General features: G+C 42.1%; 3 protein-coding genes across 3 annotated transcripts; 2 read left to right on the top strand and 1 right to left on the bottom strand.

Annotated features, from left to right (window-relative positions):
- Window positions 1–5,278: 5,278 nt before the first annotated feature.
- Window positions 5,279–8,069, top strand: ankrd34bb (ankyrin repeat domain 34Bb). The gene is made up of 2 exons (XM_085910745.1): window positions 5,279–5,685; window positions 5,768–8,069. Exons 1-2 carry the CDS (start codon window positions 5,483–5,485, stop codon window positions 7,221–7,223), a joined length of 1,659 nt encoding a protein of 552 aa, XP_085766871.1. The 5' UTR covers window positions 5,279–5,482; the 3' UTR covers window positions 7,224–8,069.
- On the bottom strand, window positions 7,236–21,869 carry fam151b (family with sequence similarity 151 member B). The gene is made up of 5 exons (XM_085910752.1): window positions 21,600–21,869; window positions 17,930–18,089; window positions 17,642–17,859; window positions 13,823–13,958; window positions 7,236–10,745 (listed from the first exon to the last, which is right to left on the bottom strand). Exons 1-5 carry the CDS (start codon window positions 21,712–21,714, stop codon window positions 10,592–10,594), a joined length of 783 nt encoding a protein of 260 aa, XP_085766878.1. The 5' UTR covers window positions 21,715–21,869; the 3' UTR covers window positions 7,236–10,591.
- A 1,058-nt stretch (window positions 21,870–22,927) lies between these two features.
- LOC147057594 (uncharacterized) lies at window positions 22,928–24,118 on the top strand. Its single transcript, XM_085910753.1, has 2 exons — window positions 22,928–23,045; window positions 23,533–24,118. Exon 2 carries the CDS (start codon window positions 23,535–23,537, stop codon window positions 23,928–23,930), a length of 396 nt encoding a protein of 131 aa, XP_085766879.1. The 5' UTR covers window positions 22,928–23,045; window positions 23,533–23,534; the 3' UTR covers window positions 23,931–24,118.
- The last annotated feature ends 1,083 nt before the right edge of the window (window positions 24,119–25,201 follow it).

Raw genomic sequence — 25,201 nt, 5'->3', positions numbered from 1 at the left:
CAGAATTTTCTAATAAAAACCGCATTCTGGGGGTCAACATCATTTCAACATCTTTATTGCCTTCCCAACATCATATTTAGTAGAACGGGGCTTCAGTGCAGTCGCCTTGCTTCTTTCCAAGCAAAGAAACCGACTGAAAATTACTGACCACGGGGATCTACGACTTCTTCTTAGTGAGTTCCAGCTTGATGTTGAGAAGTTTGTGTCCCTGCACCAAGCACATCCATCCCATTAATATTAAGTGTGAGGCAAAAATGTTACTGGTGGATTGTTTAGGTCTTTACCATTCTATGTTGCTGAAACAGTTAAAACTGCTAAAAAATAAATTGGTTTGCTAAATTGGGTTTTATTTGTGAAATACACATTTGTGTTTAACCTTTCTCTTTTCAAATTGCAGCATACCAAATATCAAGAAAGAGGTGTTTGTTTCCATATGTGTCTGTGGGGGGGGGGGGGCGCTAGGAATTCACTGGGGAGCCAAGTGAATTTGCCAGCCTGCAAAGGTTTGGGAACCACTGATCTAAAGAAACACGACGTTACAGACTGATGACAAAAACACTAGATTATATAGTACATCATCTTAACTACAGAAATTAGTTAATATAGCCACAGTGTTTTAACACTTAAACAGCGACATAGAGACAGACAGCAGTTCAGTCAAACTGCATAGCCGGTCACCATAGGCAGCCGTGTGATTACGCAATCGTCAGAGGAGGGCAAGGCAGGAAGTTGGCTCCTCCGAGGGAATCATCTTCGGTTTTAAAATAACTATAAAAATTCTGCGATTTTTGGTTCAAAATGATACAAAACTACTGATGGAATTAAGCACGGCAATCCCTCACTGAGGTGTTGTCACCTTTACCACCCCACTGAAAAATGCCTGGCAAAATTCCTTGTTCTACATTTTGCTGTGTTTAACATTGGCTCTTTAATATGGTAACAGTCGTGACGCGGTATGCAGTCTTGACTGAAAGAAATCAGTCTGCAGCATTGAACACAGTTGTGACGCGTTATGTTTTGACTGAAAGCAATCTGTCTGCGGCATTGAACTTTCTTGTGACGTCTGAGGCGCCTTTTGTTATACTTCACAATCGTCAGTGTGAATAGCCCAGAGGTGGAAAGAAATGAGTCGTACCTGCGCACATGCTTTACCAAAGAGCAATTTCATTACTGCGTTTGCTCACAAAGGGATGTGCTCTCATTGGGTGCATAACTCCCACTCTCCCATTCACATATGACACAGACGCCTCTTTTGACCAGTCTCCCCAACGCCTGGATTGCTGCCTTTCCCTCTGGATTCTCAGAAAACTCGATGCTGAAAACTACCTGCCCCAGTGAGAGGCGATGTTATCTCATTCAAGGATTATTTAAGGTAGGTCTGAGAAGGTCGAGGACTATCATCATCATCGTGTAAATCTTGGCATATCCACTTTTCTTTTTTTGTCACATCAGCATGGATATTTTGTCATCACATAAGAGAAAGCTACACCATCATCACCTGCTTCACACAATAGCTATCTAAGTATATCTGAGGAAACAGTACTTCTCGTTTCCTTGAAAGAAGCATGATAAAAAGTTCAGGAGTGACATTTCACTACTGCCTCCATCATTCGGTATGCTGTCTTGTCAGGGGTGGATGAAGGCCAGGCATAACCCCTCAATGAAAAATAGATGAGGTTTTAAATGTCATACCACTGAAAATAAAGCTTTACACAGGTTAAAGAATGACTGTCATCACTGTCCATCCAAATTGATTGATTGTACTGTTGAACAAATAAACATTTACACAATATAAAGCTAAAAATTTAGGAGAAAAAAATAGCTATGTATCATAGTTAAGAGAAGTTTACGTGTTCAAAGGGAGTGGAAAGATCTAATCCCACCCCCTTGTTTTCGCTCTATTAATGGATCATGTCAATACTTGAACGGAGCGTTGCGTAGAAAAATCTATTTTTCATGACATATCAAACATTTAATGTCATTTTATCTAATGTATTTCAATGACCATGTCTACAAGGTTATCTTTAGGTATCAATAATAGAATGACTTAATTTATATATTTGTATCTTGATTATACAATTTTACGTTACATAAATAGTGGACTGTATGTCACCATGGGGAAAAGCTGCAATCATTAACAAACAAAAGTGTATTTAATGATGGATATTTAAGGGCCTGCTTTATAAAAGTGGCCTTGACTGGTTTGTGTTGGCTATGTAAATGAATGTGGTTAATGCAGTCACACATGGAATTAACTTCATTGGTCACCTGCTTGAAACATAGATGAGAGGAACAAGGTCACACAAACGCACACGCACAATCGGCTACAGAAGCAAAGATTGGAAGCCCAGGTAACGGAGACAAGCACAGCACTCAAGCGTACATACTGTGGTACTAATGGGCTGTCAGTATATTTTCCTTGCTGAACAATGAAGTAGACCATGAGTTTGTCATTTGACATTTTGAAATTGTTGTGTAGGTAGAACAATAGATGCAGGTAATTAAGTAGCCAGTATTAAATACATGGAACATTCACAATCATTGAAGAAGGCACAGAATCATAACAAATGCATTTGATGTACAGTGATACCTCGTTTATTGCGGGAGATCCATTCTTGAACCACCCGCAAAAAATGACAATCCGCAAAGTTGAAATGGTATATGTACTATTGAGAAATTTAACACCATTGAATTGCACATTTCCAACACCTAGTGTATCTTATATACCGCTGGAGCATAGGTGTATAGCAAGAAATTCAGAAGAGGTTTTCCTTGCCAATCAATGCAAAGTGTCCACCTTCACAAATACCACATTATGCTAACCCGGGAGACATCATGTTTAGCAAAACCAAAATGAGTCACGGTTGCGCATGAATCTCCTGTTGCATTGTGGTCCAGGACACATTATTAAATTTTTTTAAACCCTCCCCAATACTTGTATGGTACATAAACCTTTCCCCTTCCCTTAATAACCATTCCCACTGTTTTGTGCATGGATTGTAACCTTTACAGTAAATAAAAGAACAAATGTAATATTGTCACGTCTCGACTCAGTCTGCACAGGTTGTTACTTCTTCCCTCGCTTGTGGCCGGCTGCCGCCTCCTGCGCTTGAACTCAGTCACCTCCACAGTGGCGCACATTGCTCAGAGGGTAATTGACATTGATCGCCATCACCTGTCCCGTATTACCCACTGATTAGGGCGTGTATATAGACGCCGATTGCTGATCAGTCATCACTATTTCGTCTGCTTTGACACACCCACGCCTACCATCTGATTCCCGTTTGCCTGATCTCCTGTGTAATGAGATGCCACCACGACGCACGACACGATCTCAAGATTCAAGAAGAATTTATTCACCATGTTTGAGCGTGCCAAACAAGGAATTTGACTTCGTTACATCACAGTCTCTGTTCAATATTTAGGTGACTAACAACACTCAGGACATGTGACAATGACAAATGACAATACAATGACAATATTCTCAGCCATCCCCTGGTCTTAAACTCCCATGAGGGCAAGGAAAAACTCAAATCTCCGACTAGGGGAAGTGAGAAACCTTGAGAAGAGACCACAGATGGGACGGTCCCTCTTCCAGGATGACCAGGCTGCAATGGATGCAGAGAAGACACAGTGCAAGCAGTGTAGACAATCCAAAGGGTGTGGAGAGCAGGATGTTATTGCACAGCAATGACTCTGAGACTCTAAGAGTGGTGTGAGTTCATCAGAGCAACAGCCTGGGGGAAGAAGCTGTCTCTGTGTCTGCTGGTTTTGGCGTACAGAGCTCTATAACGCCGTCCGGAGGGGAGTAGTTCAAACAGACTGTAACTTGGGTGAGAAGGGTCTGTAGAGATGTTGCTTACGCGTTTCCTGGTTTTGGACAGGTACAAGTCAGTCTCGCTGACTGTCTCGTCAGTTGCCTCATGCACCCGCTCTGGTGGCGTTCTCACTTCCCTTTTCCCCTTTTCGCATCCCCTAAATCAGGGGTGGGCGATCCCGGTCCTGAAGGGCTGGTGTCCTGCACATTTTCTATGTCACCCTGTTGCACCCTGCTCTAAGTAAACAGGTGTCCTGCCCCGTTCATGACAAGCTGGCTGCCTCGCCTGTCTGCAGTGACGCACATTGCTCAGAGGAATGCTCCGCGCTATCAGCATATATTTAAACGCCGTTCTCCCGTCACTTATAAACCCGCGAAGTTGCGCATTCGCAAAAGGTGACGCGCGAAGTGGCAAGTGACCACTGTAATTATTTGATAATGTTTTGAACAAGGCGGCACCGCAGAACACTGGTTAGCACATCCGCCTCATATTGCAGGCAAGTGCAAGATGTTTGTTTGTAAAGAAAAAGTGAAATCAACCCCCCCCCAACAAGATACTTGAATCTAAACTACAAAATTATCTAAATCAAATCAAAAATACAAAATTAACATAAATCTAAAACACAATACAAAGATACAAAGTAACAAACCAAAATTGCGAACGGACAGCTGGGAACTAAACTAGATAGAAACAGAAGCAAGCAACAAATACAAAGACTGATGAAAGTAGGAAACTAAATGCAAGCAAACTGACCAGACAACGGGCAACACCGGAACAATACACGAGTGGCTAAGGAAGCTGATTGGTAGAAGAAAAAAAAGGACCAGGTTGATGAGTAAAGGTGGAAACAAAAAAATCAAATGAGCAAGACGTACCACAAGAAGACAAAACATAACACAAAAATAAATACAACCTCAAGAAAACCACAATACAAACCAATAATTACACAATGCTTCTTTTGGTTGCAGCCAAGTTCTGCTACTCCATTTTGTCTTGAATTCTTGGATACACAATTTATAAAATGGAATTCCACACAACTGACAAAATGATTAATAATTAATTGATAGTCGATTGTTATGCCTTCAATGGCACAATACTTGAAGTACATGTGTTGATATGTACACACATGTACACATTCCTATTTAGTTTTAAAACTTTGCACCTGCCCTAAAATGTGAGACATTAACATCAGTTCAGCAACATTGATCATCAGAACAACAATTTTTCCTGTTTTCCCTAAAATGTGCTCCATTGATAACTCAGGGCTTGGGTGTTCTTGGTTTGGTTCTCCTGTTACCAAATCATGACCCAACAGATGTTTGCTAGCCTAAAAAAAACATGTTTTTATCAAGGAAGAAACATATATACAGAAGACTTGTAGTCCAGACAGTTTTACTTTTCTGTCAATTGTGTGTGTTTACATTAGTACCCAATCATTTTCCTAATATTTCAGGGTGTGATAAATGCAACATTATAGTAACTGGAAGTGAGCAGTGGGAGATAAAACTCATAGTGCGAATGCAAATTACCTGCTGCCAAGAATACATCAATTACAACAACCTTACAGCTCTTTTTTTTTTTTCTAGGATGTGCTGTGCATACCTATCGGTGACTGGGTGATCTGTTACTCAGGATGCTGACTATAAATCTTAGGCAGCAGAACAATGGATAAGTCAACAGAGGTACGAACTGATGGTAATTCTCTGCTGAGGGCTGTTTATCGGAGTCGTCTGCGTCTGACTCGGCTGCTTCTGGAGGGAGGGGCCTACATTAACGAGAGCAACGAAAATGGCGAGACACCACTAATGGTGGCTTGCAAGACACGTCATTCAGATACCCAAAGTGTACCCAGGCACAAAATGGTCCAGTAAGTACTATCTATCCCTGAAAGTTAACATACATGCTGTTTTATGGTCAATGTTTTGAGGAGTTGCCTTTGAATCCAACAGGTATCTCCTGGAAAATGGTGCCGATCCCAACATTCAAGACAAGAGTGGGAAAACTGCCTTGATGCATGCGTGCCTTGGGCAGGATGGAACTGAGATTTTGTCCCTCCTGCTGAGCAGTGGTGCCGATCCAACTCTGGAGGACCACTCTGGATTCTCAGCACTGGTTTACGCCGTTAATTTAGGTAACAGGGGCATCCTCAAAATCCTTCTGGATGCTTGTAAAGCTAAGGGAAAGGAGGTCATCATCATCACCACCAACAAGGTTCTATCTGGCCAGACAACAAAGCAGTACCTAAATGTCTCTCCACCCTTTGACCTCAAGGAGCATTCTAATTGTTCACCAACCTCTTCATCTCCATTTGACATTCAACGACGAGTTCCTCCTCAGGGTTCCTCAGCAAGTGCTTCTCCTCAGCCTGGGAGTCCCCTTCTTGGCCTCAGAAATACCAAGTGTCCCGACTTATGGGTTAGCGTCAGCACCTCTCAAGCAGATTCTCCAATTCAACATCCTAGTCCATTAAGTGTTCCTAATGTTGACAAGCGACTCAATACTCAGAGAATACACTCGCAGCAATGGATAAAAAATCCACCCCTACTTCTTCAGAAGGGGCAGACCTCATTGCTGGAAGAAAAGCAACCGGATGAGGTCTTGTGTTTCAGGGGCCTAAACTTCCATAGTCGGCCACCAGCTGTTTCGCGCCACCATAGCATGGACATGAAAGATGGGCTACTGAAAGCACTGGACAACATATCAGTGAATGACAACAAAGGGCGATGTTGGAGAGGCTTTGCTCGAAAGATGTCATATGACACTGCTGCAAGTGCAAAGCATTCCACTTCGCACCCTAACTTACATCAAGAAAACAATCAGCCATTTCCCAATGAATCCAGTCCTGCCGATGGAGTTACATCAGATAGTCTTCAACAGTTAAATATTTCCAGTCTTCAAAACGTTATTCATCGACGTAACATTGGTGTTGACCATTACAGTTCAGATTCTCAGTTACTGCAGTTTGGCAGCAAAGACAAAAGCTCAAACTGCCTGACTAAGGGACCGGACAGGTCCAAGTTGACAAACAGTAGGTCCTCCACTCTGTCAGGCTCTAGAGAGTCTCTGGATAGCTCTGTCCAGAGACGAGGTGCCTTTGGACTCGAACGAAGAGGCTCAGGGGCCCTTCTCCAAGATCACATCTCCTCCACTCGGCCAGGATATCTCCCCCCTCTGAACCCGCATGCTCCTATTCCAGATATTGGCATCAACTCTAATACTCTGTGCCCAATTACTGCAACTAGCAAAACAGTCAATATTGCTTTAAAAGGATCAAAGCCCATTTTGCCCTGTGCGCCTATTTTCCCACATGTCATGAAAACCAGTAAAATACTTTGGAGGCGCCACTCCATGCAGAGTGAGCAGATTAAGCAACTGTCCAACTTTGAAGAAAAGTTAGACCACTAGTCATTTTTTGGACCAGTTTGTCCAGTGGCTCTGATTCATTTATCCATTTGTCTTAGCTTCAGTATTGCTTTTATTATTATTATTTTTTATCAATACACAACGAACCAAAATGCAATCGTGATACATGTAATTGTAATTGCCCTGTCAGCCATATGCTGCATTTATTTTAATTAGATAAAAATTGATAAGTTCGAACTTAAGATGCTATCTTGTGTATTTTCCAGAAATAAATGCACGGAAATAATCTCCAGACTTGAACTCTTGAGAGTTGTGCTTTTGTTACATGCCAAAAGGGAAAACTGAAAGGAAAAAAAATAAGAGGCTTCAGTGATAGGCCGTAAAAGAATTCTAAAAGAAAAATACAATGATGTCAATGTGTCACACATTTAATGCAATTCAGCATTTATTGCAAGCACAGTATTAGCAACAAAATATGACTATGTTGACTTTAAGTTTGTTTAAATATTTTTGCTCACCTAAAAACTCCAACAAAATACAGGCGACACTCTGACCAAGAGGTCTTTTCCACAAGTCCAGCAGACACAGACAGCACTTGATGTTGATTCCAAAATGTCTATTCACAAACACAGCAGACTATCTTAGAAAGATGTCATATGACCGCACCCTAAGTTGTTTAACAATGGTTTAACCATTGTTAAATAGATGTCTGTCTGTAATCATTGTGTAGGCACAAAGTGTGATACTGCTCTTGTATTAGATAGTGTTATATAGCGCACAGAATACAAGACTAACAAATATGAACATTAATATGGGAACATCAGATATTGCCCAAACTTTACAAAAGTGCTCCCTTTCCCCATCAGGACCTCAAATAGGGATATCCAGAGCGACACTTTAAGGACAAATAATAAAAACTTTGTCATTGTTCTATAAATGTTCTTCACATGTGACAGTGTGAACTTTGATGCATGGCCAGATGTATTTGCACAATTACATTGTGCCACACTTATATTCCTCACAAGGTTAATTTCAGAATGGATGATGAAACTGTGTGTTTTGAGTTCAGTAAAATGTTCAAACTCAAGAGTGGTCTTTAACTGTCCTCCAATCACACCTATACACTGCATTTTTCACCATTGCAATTCAACAATTCACAAGGCACATTACGAGTTATGGTCTTAAAACAAAGTCGTGTGTACATAATGTGATGTAATGCCATACAGTTGAGTGAATGTTGAAGGTTGAGTGCAAGTGTTGCCACGGGCAACCTGCTTTCCTTTTGAGCATGCAGTACTTACTTCAGGGATGCAACCAAATCGCCAATTTGGATATAAAGCTGTCCACAGAGAAAAGCTTTTCTAAAATAAAGTGAAAGCTGGACATTATGAGCCGGTTCTGCAAGACATTTAATTAGGTCAGTTATGAAAAAAATTAAAAATGCAACTTTTTATGGTATTATTTTATCCCAAAAATCAGATTTCTTTGTAAGGCAAGGCAAGGCAGATTTATTTATATAGCGCATTTCACACAAAAGTGGTTGGAATCCCTAAATGCAAAATGTTAACTCCATTACATACAGTATGGTCATAAAAGTTATCTTTCTAAATACTAATGGCCTATTTTCTTTGGAAAAAAAAAAGATGAAATAATGGAGCAGAGAGATTAGCATGGACGCTGTCAAGGCGGCACTTTTAGCAAAACCAAATGCATTGCAAATCATAACAGATTAGGATTATTATTATTTCATTTAAATATGCACTGCACCAAAAAAATTAAAGGAACAGTTTTTTTAATCAGGGTATGGCATGAATTCAATTACACTTTTCTGATAAGGTTTTGGTCAAGCACGTGGCAGAGGGGGTTGTTAATCACTTTCACCTGCATTGGTGTCGATGGAATTGACAATAGGTACACTAGAGGGGGAACGAGATGGTCCCCAAAACAGGACGGGTTTTGCAGGTGGAGGCCATTTCAAGCTCCTCCCTCTTGATCTTTTTTAACTGTTTTTCCACAAGTGTTGGCTTTAGCTAGAGTCAATTTCACGACTGGAAGCATGAGGCGATTTCTTAACCCTCCTGAAGTTGCGCAGATTGTCCAACTCCTCCAGGATGACACATCCATGCGTGCTGTTGAAAGAAGATTTGATGTGTCTCCCAGTACAATCTCCAGAGCATGGAGGAGATTCCAGGAGACAGGCAGTTACTCTAGGAGAGCTGCACAGGGCTGTAGATGGTCCTCATCCCATCAGCAGGACCGATATCCGCTGCTTTGTGCAAGGAGGAATAGGTTGAGCACTGCCCGAGCCCTACAGAATGACCTTCAGCAGGCTACTGGTGTGAATGTTTTTGCCCAAACAGTCAGAAAAAGACTTCACAAGGGTGGCCTCAGGGCACGACGTCCTGTAGTGTGCCCTATGCTCACTACTCAGCACTGTGGAGCTCGATTGGCATTTGCCATAGAACACCAGAATTGTCCGCCACTGGCGTCCTGTGCTTTTCACAGATGAGAGCAGGTTTACCCTGAGCACTTGTGATAGACGTGAAAGGGTCTGGAGAAGCCAAGGAGAGCGCTATGCTGCCTGCAACATCATTCAGCATGACCGGTTCAGTGGTGGGTCAGTGATGGTCTGGGGAGGCATTTCCATGGAGGGACGAACAGACCTCTACAGGCTAGAGAACAGCAGTCTGACTGCCATTAGCTATCGGGATGAAATCCTTGCACCCATGGTCAGACCCTACGCTGGTGCAGTAGGTCCTGGGTTCCTCCTGATCCACGACATTCCCGGCCTCCTGTGGCAAGAGTATGCAGACAGTATCTGGAGGATGAAGGAATTGACACAATTGAATGGCCCTCACGATCACTTGATCTAAACCCGATAGAACACCTTTGGGACATAATGTTTCGGTCCATCAGACGCCGCCAGGTTGCTCGTTAGACTTTGCAGGAGCTCACTGATGCCCTTAGACAGATCTGGGAGGACATCCCATAAGACACCATCCGTCGTCTCATTAGGAGCATGCCGCGACGTTGTCAAGCATGCATACAAGCATGTGGGGGCTACACAAGATATTGAAAATAGTTTTGAATTGCAGAAATTGAATTTAAGCAAAATGGACGAGCCTGCCACATCATTTTTTCACTTTGATTTTTGGGGTGTCTATATACTGAGCCCAATGTAGGCTGAAAACGTTTATTTCCATCAAAAGATGTGGCGTCCTTTTGTTCCTGAGACATTAAACTGTCCATATCAGTATAGATATCCAACTTTTTTTTTTCACCATTGAAATCTGATGTGTTTTCAAAGTGTTCCTTTAATTTTTCTGAGCAGTGTATAATAGAATGTAGAAGTGGAACAGTGAAAATCCAGAGGTGTGGAGGTTTCCATTTTCAACATGACTAATGATTCCTCATGTCTGATCTTGTAAAGTCTTTGTCAGCTCCATCCTTAGCGCCTCTGGTAGGTCGTAGCAGATCCTGCTGATATCAAAACATGTTCTGTAAGGTAGCAGGTCCTCGACTTTAAATTTGTCATTCTGTCCAGTCCACACTGTTAGAGAATACCTGCACATAACAAAAGTGTATTAATTTTTTTTTTTTTTTAAACGATTCATTATTCCAAATGTTTTAATATGCACAAGCACATCATGGGGCAATTGTAACACGTACAGGAATTTTCTCATGCATTAATTAATAGAGAAGGCTTCCCCAGTGTTGCTCAAGTGACTGATGGGACCTTTTGATAACAAAAGTGCATCAATATCTGAATGATAGAGGGACAGGAATTACATGAATTACACAATGTAATTCATATGCTGTGACACCTCACTGGGCAAAACTAAGATGTTTCTGCACCGTGACTGATTGAATGAATCATCGCACTCATCTACATTCATTCACCTTTTCTGCTTTGTGCTGCACCACTCACCTAAATCACAATAGGAAGCACAGTTTGAGCTGCCTATGCAGTCTGTGGGCCCAAGAACACATTGCCTTATTGTTCCACTTGCTCACTAGATGTTTGTCAAGGCTAGATGTGGGCAAAGTGTCTGCTTACTTTATTTCAAAACTAAATAATACCAGTTTGCACAATTACATTGCAAAGGTTACATTATACTAAAGTTCATGAGCATACATGCAGTGGCGGGGCCAGGATTTTTTTTCAATGGGGTGGAGAAAATCGGTATGGATGGATGGATGGATGGATGGATGGATGGATGGATGGATGGATGGATGGATGGATGGATGGATGGATGGATGGATGGATGGATGGATGGATGGATGGACGGACATTTTACAAAATATACAGGCTGTGCAATATTCAATATACAAGACAATTTAATATACAACAATGATACATTGCGTACAAACGAAAACTGAACTTGACACGTCAAAACCATGTTCACAATACAACCAGGTTACCCCATGTTCACAAGCATTCAGAAAAGAAAAAATCTGCGGTTGTGGTGACATGAAGCAAACTGTTTATTGATATTAAGGGTACAATCCATCCATCATCTGCCATTGTTGTCCTGAGTTGGCTTTTGATTAATTTTTAAGGGGTTAGTATTTCACAGGTTGCTGTGCTGACTGGAATCACAATAGAAATTTTACTTAACCTAAAAGGTTCATGGAACAAGTAGCAGGTCTCTCTGTACTTTTCTCACTTCTTAAAAACCATCTTGTTTGATCAACCTCATACTTGCTTATCGGAAACTATTTTGAGGTAATTCTTTTTCTGCACGGTAAAGCTGGTGTTTGAAACAAGGTTTTTCGCAATTGTTGCACTCATTGAGTTGGCAGTCAGTCAGCTGAACAGGACAGCCACATAAAGACTAAGTTAAACAGTCCAGCGCCTTCTCTACTTGCACATTACATTGCCTTTGTTGATTTTAGTTTACCAATTTAAGAAGTACATTCACCTGCATCAACAGGGTTTTCTTCTTCTTTCCTGGCACTACTTTTTGTGTCTCTCCCACTCCCTCTGAATGGCCAGAGAGCAGCACGCGCGCCTGTTCTGCTAAGGATGCATTCAAATGTGCTGGTAAATTGGAATTCTATTTGGAAATGCATGAGAAAATATTTCTATTTTCAGCGGAGTAGCGCCCCCGGGGGTGGCAAGGACTTTGATGGAGGTGGCAATTGCTACCCCAGCCACACCTCTGGCTCAGCCACTGCATACACGTTGCAGTCATTTGCGGCTTCAAATGAATGCGTTGATCAGATCATTTTGAATGGTAGAATGATACAATAGAATTTAAATAATTTTGACATTTGACTACTCTTCAGCAGAATTGGTTGATCATGTTCCAAGCAAAAAAAAAAAAAAACGTCATTTTTTCATTTGAGCATTTTTGTCCGATCGCGCAACTGCAGCGCACCGCCGAACACTCAACCGTGGCGCGCCGCCGACCGCGCAACTGCACCACGCTTGGTCGCATTATTGTGACAGAGCCGTCGCTGAAATTTAGAAAATATTTTTAAAGTCCTGATGTACTTTCCAAAATTTAAGTGAACCTCAGTGCGCAGGGAGCTTCATTTAAAGTTAAATGTCCCAATGATCATCATCACACACACATCTGGGTGTGGTGAAATTTGTCCTCTGCATTTAACCCATCCCTGTGTGATTTTGATCCATCCCCTGGGGGAGAGGGGAGCAGTGAGCAGCAGCGGTGCCGCGCTCGGGAATCATTTGGTGATCTAACCCCCCCAATTCCAACCCTTAATGCTGAGTGCCAAGCAGGGAGGCAATGGGTCCCAATTTTTATAGTCTTTGGTATGACCCGAGACAGGTTTCAACCCACAACCTTCCAGTCTCAGGGCGGACACTCTACCACTAGGCCACTGAGCTGCTTTTTTGGCCCAATCGCGCAACCGCAGCGCGCCGGGCGCTCACTGTCGCATTGCTTTAAGAGCGTCTTTGTGTTTTAGGATGCTTTACTGCTCCTACTTGCTTTCTTTGGAGGCATGATTAGGGGCTAATACAATCCTCAAAGTAAGGAAAATACAATAACAACGAACGGAGTCAGTCAGCATCTGGGCCGCGCGGTCGGGTTTTCTCGGGTCCTCTCGGCTCATCTCGCGAGGTTCGACCTCCGGATTTTTGTTCGACATCGGAAGCAAAAAAAAAAAATCTCTAATTTTTCATTCGAACTCCGATTTGTTTGAGAACTGGGACGTTCGAAAACCGAGGTTTGACTGTACTTTCTACATACATTACACATGGTTGGGCATTGGGATGGCCATTTTAGAAGATGCTTTATCCATTCCATAACAAGTTTTTATATGTATGGGATCATTGTCTGTTGGTCACCATTGTTGTTGTTTTGAATGATCATTGTCAAAAGTTCAAAAATGTTCTCCCAAACATCTTGATGGTTCCCGAGTTGAAAATTCACCTAAAATCAACAGAATGGCTGCTAAAACTGAAACACTGATGCGCCAATGATCCAAAACACACGTTGAGATTTGGAATGGATAATGCTGAATATATGCTTCTCAAATGAGCTGATCTCAAATGCTTTTATTTGGTTAAGTAAAAATCTGTTTGGGGTGATATGATTCACTGTAGTATCTGAAGTGGTTACTCTACTTCATAAACATTACAACAACAGCAAATAAGTGTGTATGAGAGACGTCACCTGTCTGACTGTTGCAGCAGCCATGTGAGTTGAGAGACAGACTGGGCCAAAAGGGCCGCCCGTACTGGGAAGGTGACAAGATGTTCCAGGCCTCCACAGATATCCTGTATCTCATGCACCATTTCCCAACTGTAACCTAAAAAATAGGTTATGTCATGTTTAATCTTATCATGATTTATCAAATTTACTCTTTTTAGAATTTCTTACGTCGATTGAACTGATTGGGTTGACTATTTCATCAACATTCTTACGGTGTAAGCTGTTGTGAAAGCGCTATATAAATAGTCAAAGTCAGTCAGCTTGATTGTCAATTTCTTCACATGTTAAGACACACAAAGAGATCGAAATTACGTTTCCCACCGTCCCACGGTGACTAGACACATTACACAACACATTCAAGCAAATCGCACAAAGAGTAAAAACGAATAGACAAGAGCGATGAATAAGTAATAAGCAAATAACCCAAATAAATAAACAATAAATAAATAAACAGATAAATAAGAGGAGCAAAATGGAGCAAGCGTGCATACAGCAGACAGGCGAAATATAGCGCAAAAATACAGGACGTCAAGCAGCCGAGGGTGGAGGGGGGGAGAGAATTCAGGATCCTGACAGCTTAGAGTACGAAGATGTTGGCGAGTCTGGTGGTGCGGGAGCGCAGGCATCTGTACCTCTTCCCAGAGGGCAGAAGATCAAACAAAGAGTGAGCGGGGTGACTCACATCACACACAATCGCGGTCGCCTTGCGGGTGAGACGGGAGGTGTAAATGTCCTTCAGGGAGAGGAGCGGAGCCCCAATGATCTTACTAGCAGTGGTCACTATGCGCTGCAGAGTCTTCATGTTGTATTCAGTGCAGCCACCACCCCACACAGCGATACAACTGGAGAGGACGCTCTCAATGGTGCCACGGTAGAATGTGGTCATGACGGCAAGAGGAGCACTTGCTCGCCTGAGCTTCCGCAGAAAGTACAGGCGGCGCTGAGCTTTCTTCGCCAGCGACGCAGCGTTGGTGGTCCAGGAGAGGTCCTCACTGATGTGCACCCCCAGGAATCTGGTGCTGCTCACTCTCTCCACCACAGCACCTTCGATGGTCAGCGGCAGGTGTTGGGCATGACCCTTCCGGAAGTCAACAACAATCTCCTTGGTCTTGCTGACGTTCAGCAGGAGGTTGTTGTCCCTGCACCACGTGGCCAGAAAGTCTACCTCCGACCTGTATTGGGTCTCGTCGCCCTCGGTGATGAGACCCACCACAGTCGTGTCGTTGGCATATTTCAGCAGCAAACTAAAGGGGTCTATGGTGGGGGGAAGAACAGATCTGACGTGCGCCATGACAAGTCGCTCAAAGCACTTCATGACGATGGTCAGTGCCAGAGGGCGGTAGTCATTGAAGCAGGAAGGAGCAGGATTTTTCAGCACAGGTATGATGGTGGCAGCCTTGAAACATGACAGGACGACGGCCTACTGCAGGGAAATGTTAAAGATGTCCGTGAAGACATCCATCAGCTCCTCAGCGCAGTCCTTCAGCCCTCGCCCCGGGATGTTGTCCGGGCCCGCCGCCTTACAGGTGTTGATAGCGGCAAGCGTCCTCCTCACGCTAACGGGAGAGAGGCACAGGGGCTGCTCGTTTGGAGGGGGAGGGGTCTTCAGCGGGCAAGTGCTGTTTTGAACATCGAAGCAAGCAAAGTTCAGTTCGTTGAGCAGAGGGACATCGCCCTCACAGCTCTGCAGAGCGGGCTTGTAGTCCGTGATGGTCTGAATGCCTTGCCACAGGCCCCGAGCATCCCTGCTGTCTTTGAAGTGGGTAGCAATCTTGGAAGAGAATGCCTTTTTCGCATCCTTGATGCCCCGGGACAGGTTCGCCCTAGCTGATCTCACGCCCGCTTCATCCCCAGCCCTGTAGACTTTGTCTCTGGCCCTCAGCAGCCCGAGGACAGCCCCTGTCAGCCATGGCTTCCAGTTAGCCCGAGTGACGATGTATTTGGTGAGGGTCACATCATCAATGTACTTCGCGATGTAAGAGGTCACAGAGTCAGTATACTCCGCAATGTCCGTCTGATTGTTGCAAATGGTTGCCTGCTCAAACATTTCCCAGGTATTGTATTGTTTGTATTGTATTGTAATTTGACTGTGGTTAACGCGCATCTACAAAGTTTGCCAAAGTTTATGTACTATAATATCACTTTGCTCACTTAGGACTTATAAAATAAAAAACAAATAGTAAAATACCGTATTTTTCAGACTAAAAGTCGCTCCGGAGTACAAGTCGCACCAGCCATAAAATGCACAATAAAGTGAAAAAAAACCATATACAAGTCGCACTTTCGGGGCAAATTTATTTGTCAAAATTCAACACCAAGAACAGTCATGAACCAGCAACAACATGCTAAACGATACGGTATGCTAACGTGGCATATACATAAATGAGGAGCTGAGAACGAGCCTGACATAACATTCAGAGTTATTCAAATAACTATTACATAAATAACACTTTTATCAAACCATCTGTGTCACTCCAATTAATTAAGTCCATTGATCGTCCTTTATGTAAACAATGCGGCGCATACGCGACGCGTACGCAGCGCGTACGCGGCATTGTTGACATAAAGTAGTCGTCGTGAGTTGCATATCTAATTATTCCACAGACCCATATAACGATATATAAAGTATATATCAAATAACTATCATATAACAACAATATTATCAAACCATCTGTGTCACTCCAAATCATTAAATCATTAAATCCATCGATCAAATTCCTTGTCCTTTGTCAACAACGCAGCGCGTGCGCCGCACAGATCTAGTATATAACTATTGTAGCGTTAACAAAGTACCAGGAAAGACGTGGGTTTGGTAAACACCGCTTTATTTAACAAAACAAGAGTTCAACGAGCCAACAACTACTGAACTGTAACGATAAAAACATATACAAGTTGCTACACAAAATAAAATATATCAAATAACTATAACATAAATCAGTTTTTCAAACCTTGTGTCACTCCAAAATCATTAAATCCTTCAAACGTGGGGCCCTTCGTCATCTTCGTCATCCCGTGATCGAATCCTTTATCCTTAATGTAAACAACCGCCGCGCCACGCCGCTGACGTCACTTACAATAAAAGAAATTACAGTAATCCCTTGCTACATCGCGGTTCGTTGATCGCGGTTTCACTACATTGCAGATTTTTGAATTTTGAAAATTTGTCAAAAAATTCACATACAAGTCACTCTTGAGTATAAATCCCCCCCCAAGCTATGAAAAAAAAAAAAAACGCGATTTATAGTCCAAAAAATACGGTACAATAACAGATCCAGTCGCCATTGCCCTGCTCGGATGCTCTTTGTTTTTGGCTCACTTTTCCCACAATAATCACACCATTCTACATGCATACTTGATCAATGTCGATACCATAGATGAAGCAAGCTATGCTTACCTAACTTAAGTGAATAATATTTTTTCAAAGCCCTAGTCTTGAGCTTAAAATGTGAACATACATGCAGTAATGAGTTGAACCAACAAATTCATGACAAACTATAACAGCATTACTGCATTGAAAACCCATCAAATGCAAAATACAGAAATCCATCGACTGAAAGTGACTGAATAATACATCTGTCAGTGACTTTTGGGATGAAACATAGAAAAAAGGATGCTGACACATCATGTAAAGTACACATGAGGAAAACCTGCACAATTAATATTTCAGCATGTCTTATCCTATATCTGATAAATACCAGCCTCCAATGTCACAGTAGGCTGTGGTATATAGACATGCAAATACGCATACCCTAATAATAGCACTAACTGATGCACCCTCACCTGGATTGTCAGTTCCTGTGGTCCACTTTGTGGTCCAGCCAAGAGAGAGTACAATATTAGTGGGAAGAGACTTTACAGCTGCCAGGAAAGCTTGAGGCTCCATTGGTTTGTTCGGCCTTCCAGGTCCTGGAAGAATATCGGCATTGACCCACACAGGAGAGGTCATCTGAACCAACGCTTCCTGCAACAGGGCCACAGAAAGAGAAACTGCCTCCAGGCTGCATGGAAGCACAAAAATTGGGTTAGCATCATGTCAGCTCTCACCAATTAGAAAGAATGTAATCTCACCTCTTGAAGTCTAGCTTGATCCCCTTGTCATGCAATTTGACACATTCAAGCCACTCCTTCAATGTGATGTCACTGTCAGTGTCAGGAGGGTGGCCCATGACTGGCTCCTTAGGGTCATGGCCTCTTACAATTATGTCAGCCTCAATCATATGAGTAGGACCTTAGTGCAAAAGGAGTTTGATTTAAAAGGTTTACGTCAACCCCTACATTTTCTTCGTAATAATATGTTCTGTGCAACCCAAAGTTGAAACACAGCGTTGTGATTCTTTCATTTGTGGAATATAAATTAAGTAGACAAAATCCGCCTGTTTTTATCCATCTCAGGGGGCGATAATTTTCCTACTTACTCTTGAGTGAAAATTACATCACCAACTAGGAAAAGTGCACCCTTTTGAACTGGGAGGTCCGAGTTGCAAACCCCGAGTTCACCGACGGACAACAATGTGACGTCGCTCGACAATGGCGACCACATGGAGACATAGTCTGTGAATGGCAAAACTAAAGTTACATGATTCCAAACATATATTCAGCTTTATTTAATTACTATTACATAAATTGAGTTAGGCGGCTCGGTGGCGCACTGGGTAGCACGTCCCCCTCACAGTTAGGAGGGTGCGCGTTCGATTCCCCCTCCGGCCCTCCCTGTGTGGAGTTTGCATGTTCTCCCCGTGTCCGCGTGGGTTTTCTCCGGGCACTCCGGTTTCCTCCCACATCCCAAAAACATGCTTGATAGGCCGATTGAGCACTCCAAATTGTCCCTAGGTGTGAGTACGAGTGCGAATGGTTGTTCGTCTCTGTGTGCCCTGCAATTGGCTGGCAACCAGTTCAGGGTGTCCCCCGCCTACTGCCCGATGACGGCTGGGATAGGCTCCAGCACGCCCGCGACCCCCGTGGGGACTAAGCGGTTCAGAAAATGGATGGATGCATATATTGAGTTATTCAAAATAGCATAACAGCCTGATTTGTACTGGCTGTGTAAAGATTTGACACCTGCATGAAATTATTTGGTGAAATAAATAAAATGCTCTGAAGATATTTCATGATTTATATAAATTAAAGAAAGTATGACGGTTTGCTGGAAGTCAAAATGTGTTTTGACAAACGAGAACAACAATCAATCTGTTGGAATCAGCCATCTTTGTTGTTGACATTTGCCTCAAACACTGAGGTTGGAATTGGGAAAATCTGTTTGGGATAAAAACGACTTCCGACCTTCCTCGAATGCAGCATCAGGTCAAAACCAATCAAGGCTCAACAGTTTTCTGATGCTGAGCCATGATCTGGAAGTGGAAAAATGGCCGCCACCTGAGCTAAACAAAACAGGCGAATTTTGCTGCTTAACTCGTCTTCCAAAAACACAATCAGAATGCGTTGCTTGGACTAGTGGGGGCACATACAATGTACTATTGTAAAGCATTTTTTTTTGGCTTGACTTCCACTTTAATGTTTTAGCACTCATGCTAAAAAATGTTTTATTACACATCGTACGCTAAAAAGGGTCAGGCACGCCCATGACCCTTGTGAGGATAAGACGTTTGGAAATTAAATGAATGAACAAATGTTCTCTTTCTTCCGTGCGTAATGCAAGCATCACATTTTCAATAACATACAGACAGCAGAGTGAAAATATCATCCCAGAATTGCTCTTATTTTACTATATGTCCTGGGGAGGGGGGGTGGTTTCTACCGGGACACAATTAATCAAGCTTTATTTTTTTAGGGAAAATGCAAAAACCTAATTTGATTTCCTGAGTTGTGTAGTCTAAAAGGTTCCCTGTGGTTCTGTGCTTATTTAAAATTGTCTGTTTGCTTTCAGTCTATGCATACATCACACACGTGTCCGGGCACTCAAAGGGGCTCACGCAAGGTAAGCAGGGAGGGAATTTTATAGGGAGAGAGAAGTTTTGGCGACTTGAATTAAATTTGGAAAAGAGCCGACAGATGAGGAAGGGGAAAGTTACAGAAGAGGATTAGGGCCAGTGAAGAAAAAAAAAAAAAACGAGGGGTGACAGGATTCTGACTTTTTTTCTCAGAATTCTGACTTTGACTTTAAAGTCAGAATTCTGAGAATAAAGTCATAATTCTGACTTTATTCTGGGAATAAAGTCAGAATTCTGAGTTTAAAGTCAGAAATTGGGAATTCTGACTTTAAAGTCATAATTCTGACTTTATTCTCAGAATTCTGAATTTAAAGTCGGAATTCAGACTTTAAAGTCAGAATTCCGAAAACAAAAACGATAAACGCGTGATAATACTCACTGGGTGACACTCTCACCATTTGAATGGGTACGGTTAACACAGGTAGACCATTTTTCCGCCACTTGTACTTTGTGTTTGGTCACGGTAAAATATGCAGGGGACAATGTGTTGGAAAACCACGCAAAAATAAAAAAAAATCCAGTTTTTGTATCAAACAAACGAAAACCGGCAGCCTTTGCATCCTTCGGTATTTGTTTTAATTTTGAAACAGAGAAATTAACGAACACAAATATGCAAAAAATAAGTAAATAAAAGCATGATAACGTTGGGAAATTATTTAACTAAAATAAAAAATAAATCAACTTATGAATGGGTTTAGAAATACCTCTGGTCTTTGTACTTGTTGCTGCAAGTTGGACATAGGACCTATGTACAATGTCATAGGTATTGTACAAATGGAACAACTACGTATAAAACAAGTTAATTGCAACAAACAAAAACTGGACAAACTAGTATGCTAGTGAGAAGAATTGAGGCTTAGATGAAGTCATAGCTCCACTTAGTGGACAAATTAAAAGAATAAAAGAATTATTGGCCTAATTTGAGACAATTTTGATAATTTTGAAAAGACATATGTTTGGCCAATTCAATTTGTAGAACGATCATTGATTTAAATTCCCGAGCCCTCCGTCGTAAACATTTGGTCAAGTGTTTTTCAAAAATCCAAGGTGGCAACCTTTTCTGTAACTAGTATAATTAATGTATTCATGAGAATTATTCATTCACTCAGGAGGCCAGCATTGGAGACGACGAGCTGTGATTGGTTGGTGTAAGTGCCGCCTGGTGCTGGGGAGCTGTGCCCGGGTGCCTGCTAGATTGTGACTCAAAGTCCCTCAAAATTGAGTAACTTGTAATTGCTGTATTCAAATCAAACTGTCAAATCTATTAACACTCAATTAACTTGGCATTGCTATATCCAAATCAAACGGTTATCAAACTGTTATCAAACTTGTCAATGCTGTATTCAAATCAAATTTTATTCTGTGTCTACTATTCTGTTTCTTTGTTTCTTTCTCTTCTTGGTTATGGTGGTATTACAGGTAATACTGTGGATATGTAGACAGTGTATCTGGAAGTGTAAATCCTTGGTTGAAATCGGTACGGGACTAGATTAGCAGAATTGCTTCAACCCGCCTCCCTTTTCGACAAATCATTCAGCTCCATTTATCCTCATGAGATTCGCGGGAGTGCTCGAGCCTATCCAAGCAGGAAACACGGATTACAGGGGGAGGGGGGTTGTGTCGCGTATGTCTCATATATTCAGGGTTGACTGATGATCATGGATGTGGGTTGTTCTGATTGTACGGAAGTCTGTTAAGCAACCAAAATGGAACATATCCCAATTCCCATAGATTACACCTGGTGACTGGTGAATTTATGGTACGTTGCTAAGAGAAACCAGATGTCCCACCTTGAAGAGCCTCGGTCAGTTTGCTTCTGCTGTTCACTGCGTGTGACCATCGCAGCTCAGCAGCGTCTCTCTTCTTTAGCTGACCCTGAAAATACTCCACCACCTGCTCACACATCGTTTTGACATCAAATTATACCATTGCAGTTGCGTTGCTAGAATTCGAGGAACGTAGGAGGTCGGGCTTTCTCCGACTCTCAACTAGGAAAAGTCCACTTGAACGTCCCTTTCAAATGGAAGGTCTGAATTGCAAAGTCGAAAAATAAAGACTACCCCTACTTCACTGACAGATGTGACGTCACTCCAGAACGGCGACCGCGGTATGGACAGGAGGATTCCACTGGCTGCACACGACTGACAAACGAATAACAACTATAAACACAACATACAATCCAAGTTTCACATCAGCAAAAATGATCGGGATAGGTTTCCCGTGGTGGATGAAGTTATTTTAGTCTTTCCTGGTTTCACCCAAAATCGTAAACCTTCGAAGCCCTAATCCACACCCGCTCTCCTGAATGGTTCAGTCCTGCAGGAACACGGAAATGGAATCATTTTTATTTTAAATGTTATAGTGAACAAATTGCACATACAAACGCTAACTACGACATAACACATCACACTAGTGCAAATTCAGAACAAACAAAAATGCCATTATGAAAAAGAAACAATTTTAAACAAATAGATTAAGGAAACATTCCTATAATTCGTACAATTTCCATTTCAAGGTGGGACGGTTGGGCACTGTATGGTTAGCACGTTCATCTCACAGTTTAGAGGTTGAGGGTTCAATTCTGACTCTAGCCTTCTTATGTGACGTTTTCATGTTCTCCCCGTACCTGCGTGGGTCCTATTCTGGTTTTCAAGTCAATTTCTGAATGACTACAGCAACAACAAAATTATATTTCAGTACAATAATTTCTGCAAGGTAGAGTAGGCCACAATCTTTCCACATAGATGAGAAAGAGTAATTTCCAGATATGCGTGATTTGAGTTGTTGCAGCGGAGGATAGGCCATTAGATTAGATTTATACTTTGTCACGCAGGGCCAGAAAACTATGAATAGTTTTTTTTCCCCTTGAAAAATAAAGCCACAATAAAAAAAAGGCTTCTTTCAAGTTTTCTTGGGTTTTCATGGTTTGATATTAAAATTTGTTTGAACATTAAAGTGGGGAGACTATGGAAAAAAAAGAGGTTAAAAAGTATATTGGAATGTATCACCCGCGAGTGATAGCAAGACAAGTGAGGGAACACTGTACGAGCATACGGCCCAGATGTGTCAGGCTGGATCTATCCTGCTTTGACACATTGTGTTGCGAAATGCTGAGAAAGGAGCAGGTTGTGCTTCCTGGGTATTTTGGAACACTCTTATCAGACTGATACGAGCCCTGGTGGCATTTAAAAACATCGAAGCTCTGTTAGAAGTGAGAACCAAGACACCAAGCACAGGTAAGAATAAAGCATGCACCTTGTCTGCCTTTACCATCCAAAATATTGCTGTGTGCAACTTAACTAATGTAACAGAAGTATAATTAATGTTATTTGATGAGATGTCTCATGCAGATATTTATTTACTGAAGAAAGCTAGGTCTCCAATAAAATACGATATGAATTTGTAATCCACAAGACTATCAATCAGGCCGATTTAGAGGATCCCTAAGAAACTGAAAGGGTTTACTTTTTAAAGGTATTGTATTATGTAGGGAATTGGTCATCATACATGATTTAAGAGTTATTTTACATGGTGAAATTTCAGTCACTGTGCAAAATAAGGTAGAGCTGGCGTACACATATGCACAAAAATATCTTGCTGTAAAATGTATCTAATGCTTCTTACACATTACAGTGAAATAATAATTATTGTAAAAAACATATATCAAATTACTCCTCCTCCTACTTATGACAACAATATGTGATTCTCTGTTCCCCCCCACAGCCATGGCCTCAAGTCTCTCCCTTATTCTTCTGGTGCTATGCGCTTTGCCCATTGCTCAGGCCCAGCTCAAGGTGTTTAACTTGCGTGCCACTGCTCTTCCTTCTGACATTTTGGGGATCACAGATGGTTATGTGAAGGTGTTTTGTGGCTCTGCCACTCTTGGCAAAACAGAGGTCCGTAAGGACACTGTTGACCCTTGGTGGGAGGAGGAGTTCTCCTATTTCAAGGCCCAGGCGCATGACGTATTGAGACTTGAGGTTTATGATCGTGATTTGGTCTTTGATGACTTGCTGGGAGTGTGCCAGAGACAGATCAGACCTGGAACCCATGCGCACGACTGCTTCCTGAAGAAAGGTGGCACCCTCCATTATGTCTACACCCTCGGCCAAAACAATTAGTACGCATTCAAGCTGACAGTGTTCTTTTACCAGTCATCATCCTTTTCTCACAGGACCTCGAGGAAGGGATACACTAAACTGTGGATGTCTGACTTAAAAAATTTTGTTCAACAAAACAAAAATGATATTGGCTGTTTTGGTGTTATCAATGCTGTCAAAAGGAAATAAAGTCTGTTTCAATAATCAAACGACACATGATGGTATATATCGTGATTACACTGTCAAAGGACAATCATATGTTGCAACAATGGCACATTGAGTGTTTTCTACTTCTCAAGACTTCATGAAATCAGAAATAACACTGAAAGGTACATTTCTGTGGTTGAAATTATTACAGTCTAGCTTTACAGTCAAGGTTTACAATTGAATTCCACTGTATTTGTAAAGCTCCATATTCCTGCTGGTCATGACAATTTACAGACAATTCGATACCAGACTGCAAAATGACCGAGGTCCAGATGAAACCTGATTTGAAATGACTCCTTCAGCATAAACATGTCAGGTTGTAGTGAGATGGAAGACAAATTTAACAAATACCCTCTTGTTAATAAACAATATTGACAGGGGTGGCCATATGGACAAAATCGGTTATGTTTTGCATGAAGTCGACTACATTTCCCATGAGTGTCAGCGGTGTGTTGTGAAATTCTGAGCTTTCTCCAACGATTGGGGCCGCTTACGAGACCGCGATTGACACACGTCGAAGGTAGAAGCCATGCAGCGGCCTCACAGTCGAAGGAAGAAGCCATGCAGTGGCCTAACAGCACACCACAGGCAGGGTCTTCTACATTGCAGTCCTTTTATTTGGCACGCATTTCTTTGCTTGCTACACGTGACTCCTCGTTTACACAGACCACACATACCCCTCCCGGCTGCTCTCGCCGCCTTCTTCCTTCCTCGAGCAGTAACTACTCACGCATGCGCACTCTGCATTTATACTTCACATGACAGCTGTCAGTCACACACGAGCTGTCAGAATACCTGCAACAATGTATTTATTAGTGATGGGTCCATGAGGCGTCGTGTATCGTTTCGACACATTACCAAACTGTATTGACACTGTGTCGATACTTTGTCGCTGACTGCTGACGCCTGCTGGACCTTAAAAATACTACAGGAAACCGAGTTGACAGACTCGACTGACACTGATTTGATGACCTAGTATATACGTTAATTAATTTAAGTAATAATATATTCTATATTGTATTCTTTCACATATTCAATTAAATTGAAATATATTTTCATTTTTAGTTGCAGGCGTCAGTAATGTG

The sequence above is a fragment of the Syngnathus leptorhynchus genome, chromosome 4, assembly GCF_054491065.1.
Source record: "Syngnathus leptorhynchus isolate UIUO chromosome 4, UIUO_Slep, whole genome shotgun sequence".
Lineage (NCBI taxonomy): Eukaryota > Metazoa > Chordata > Actinopteri > Syngnathiformes > Syngnathidae > Syngnathus > Syngnathus leptorhynchus.
Note: the sequence above shows the minus strand (reverse complement) of the source record. Positions and strands in the feature narration are given on the sequence as shown.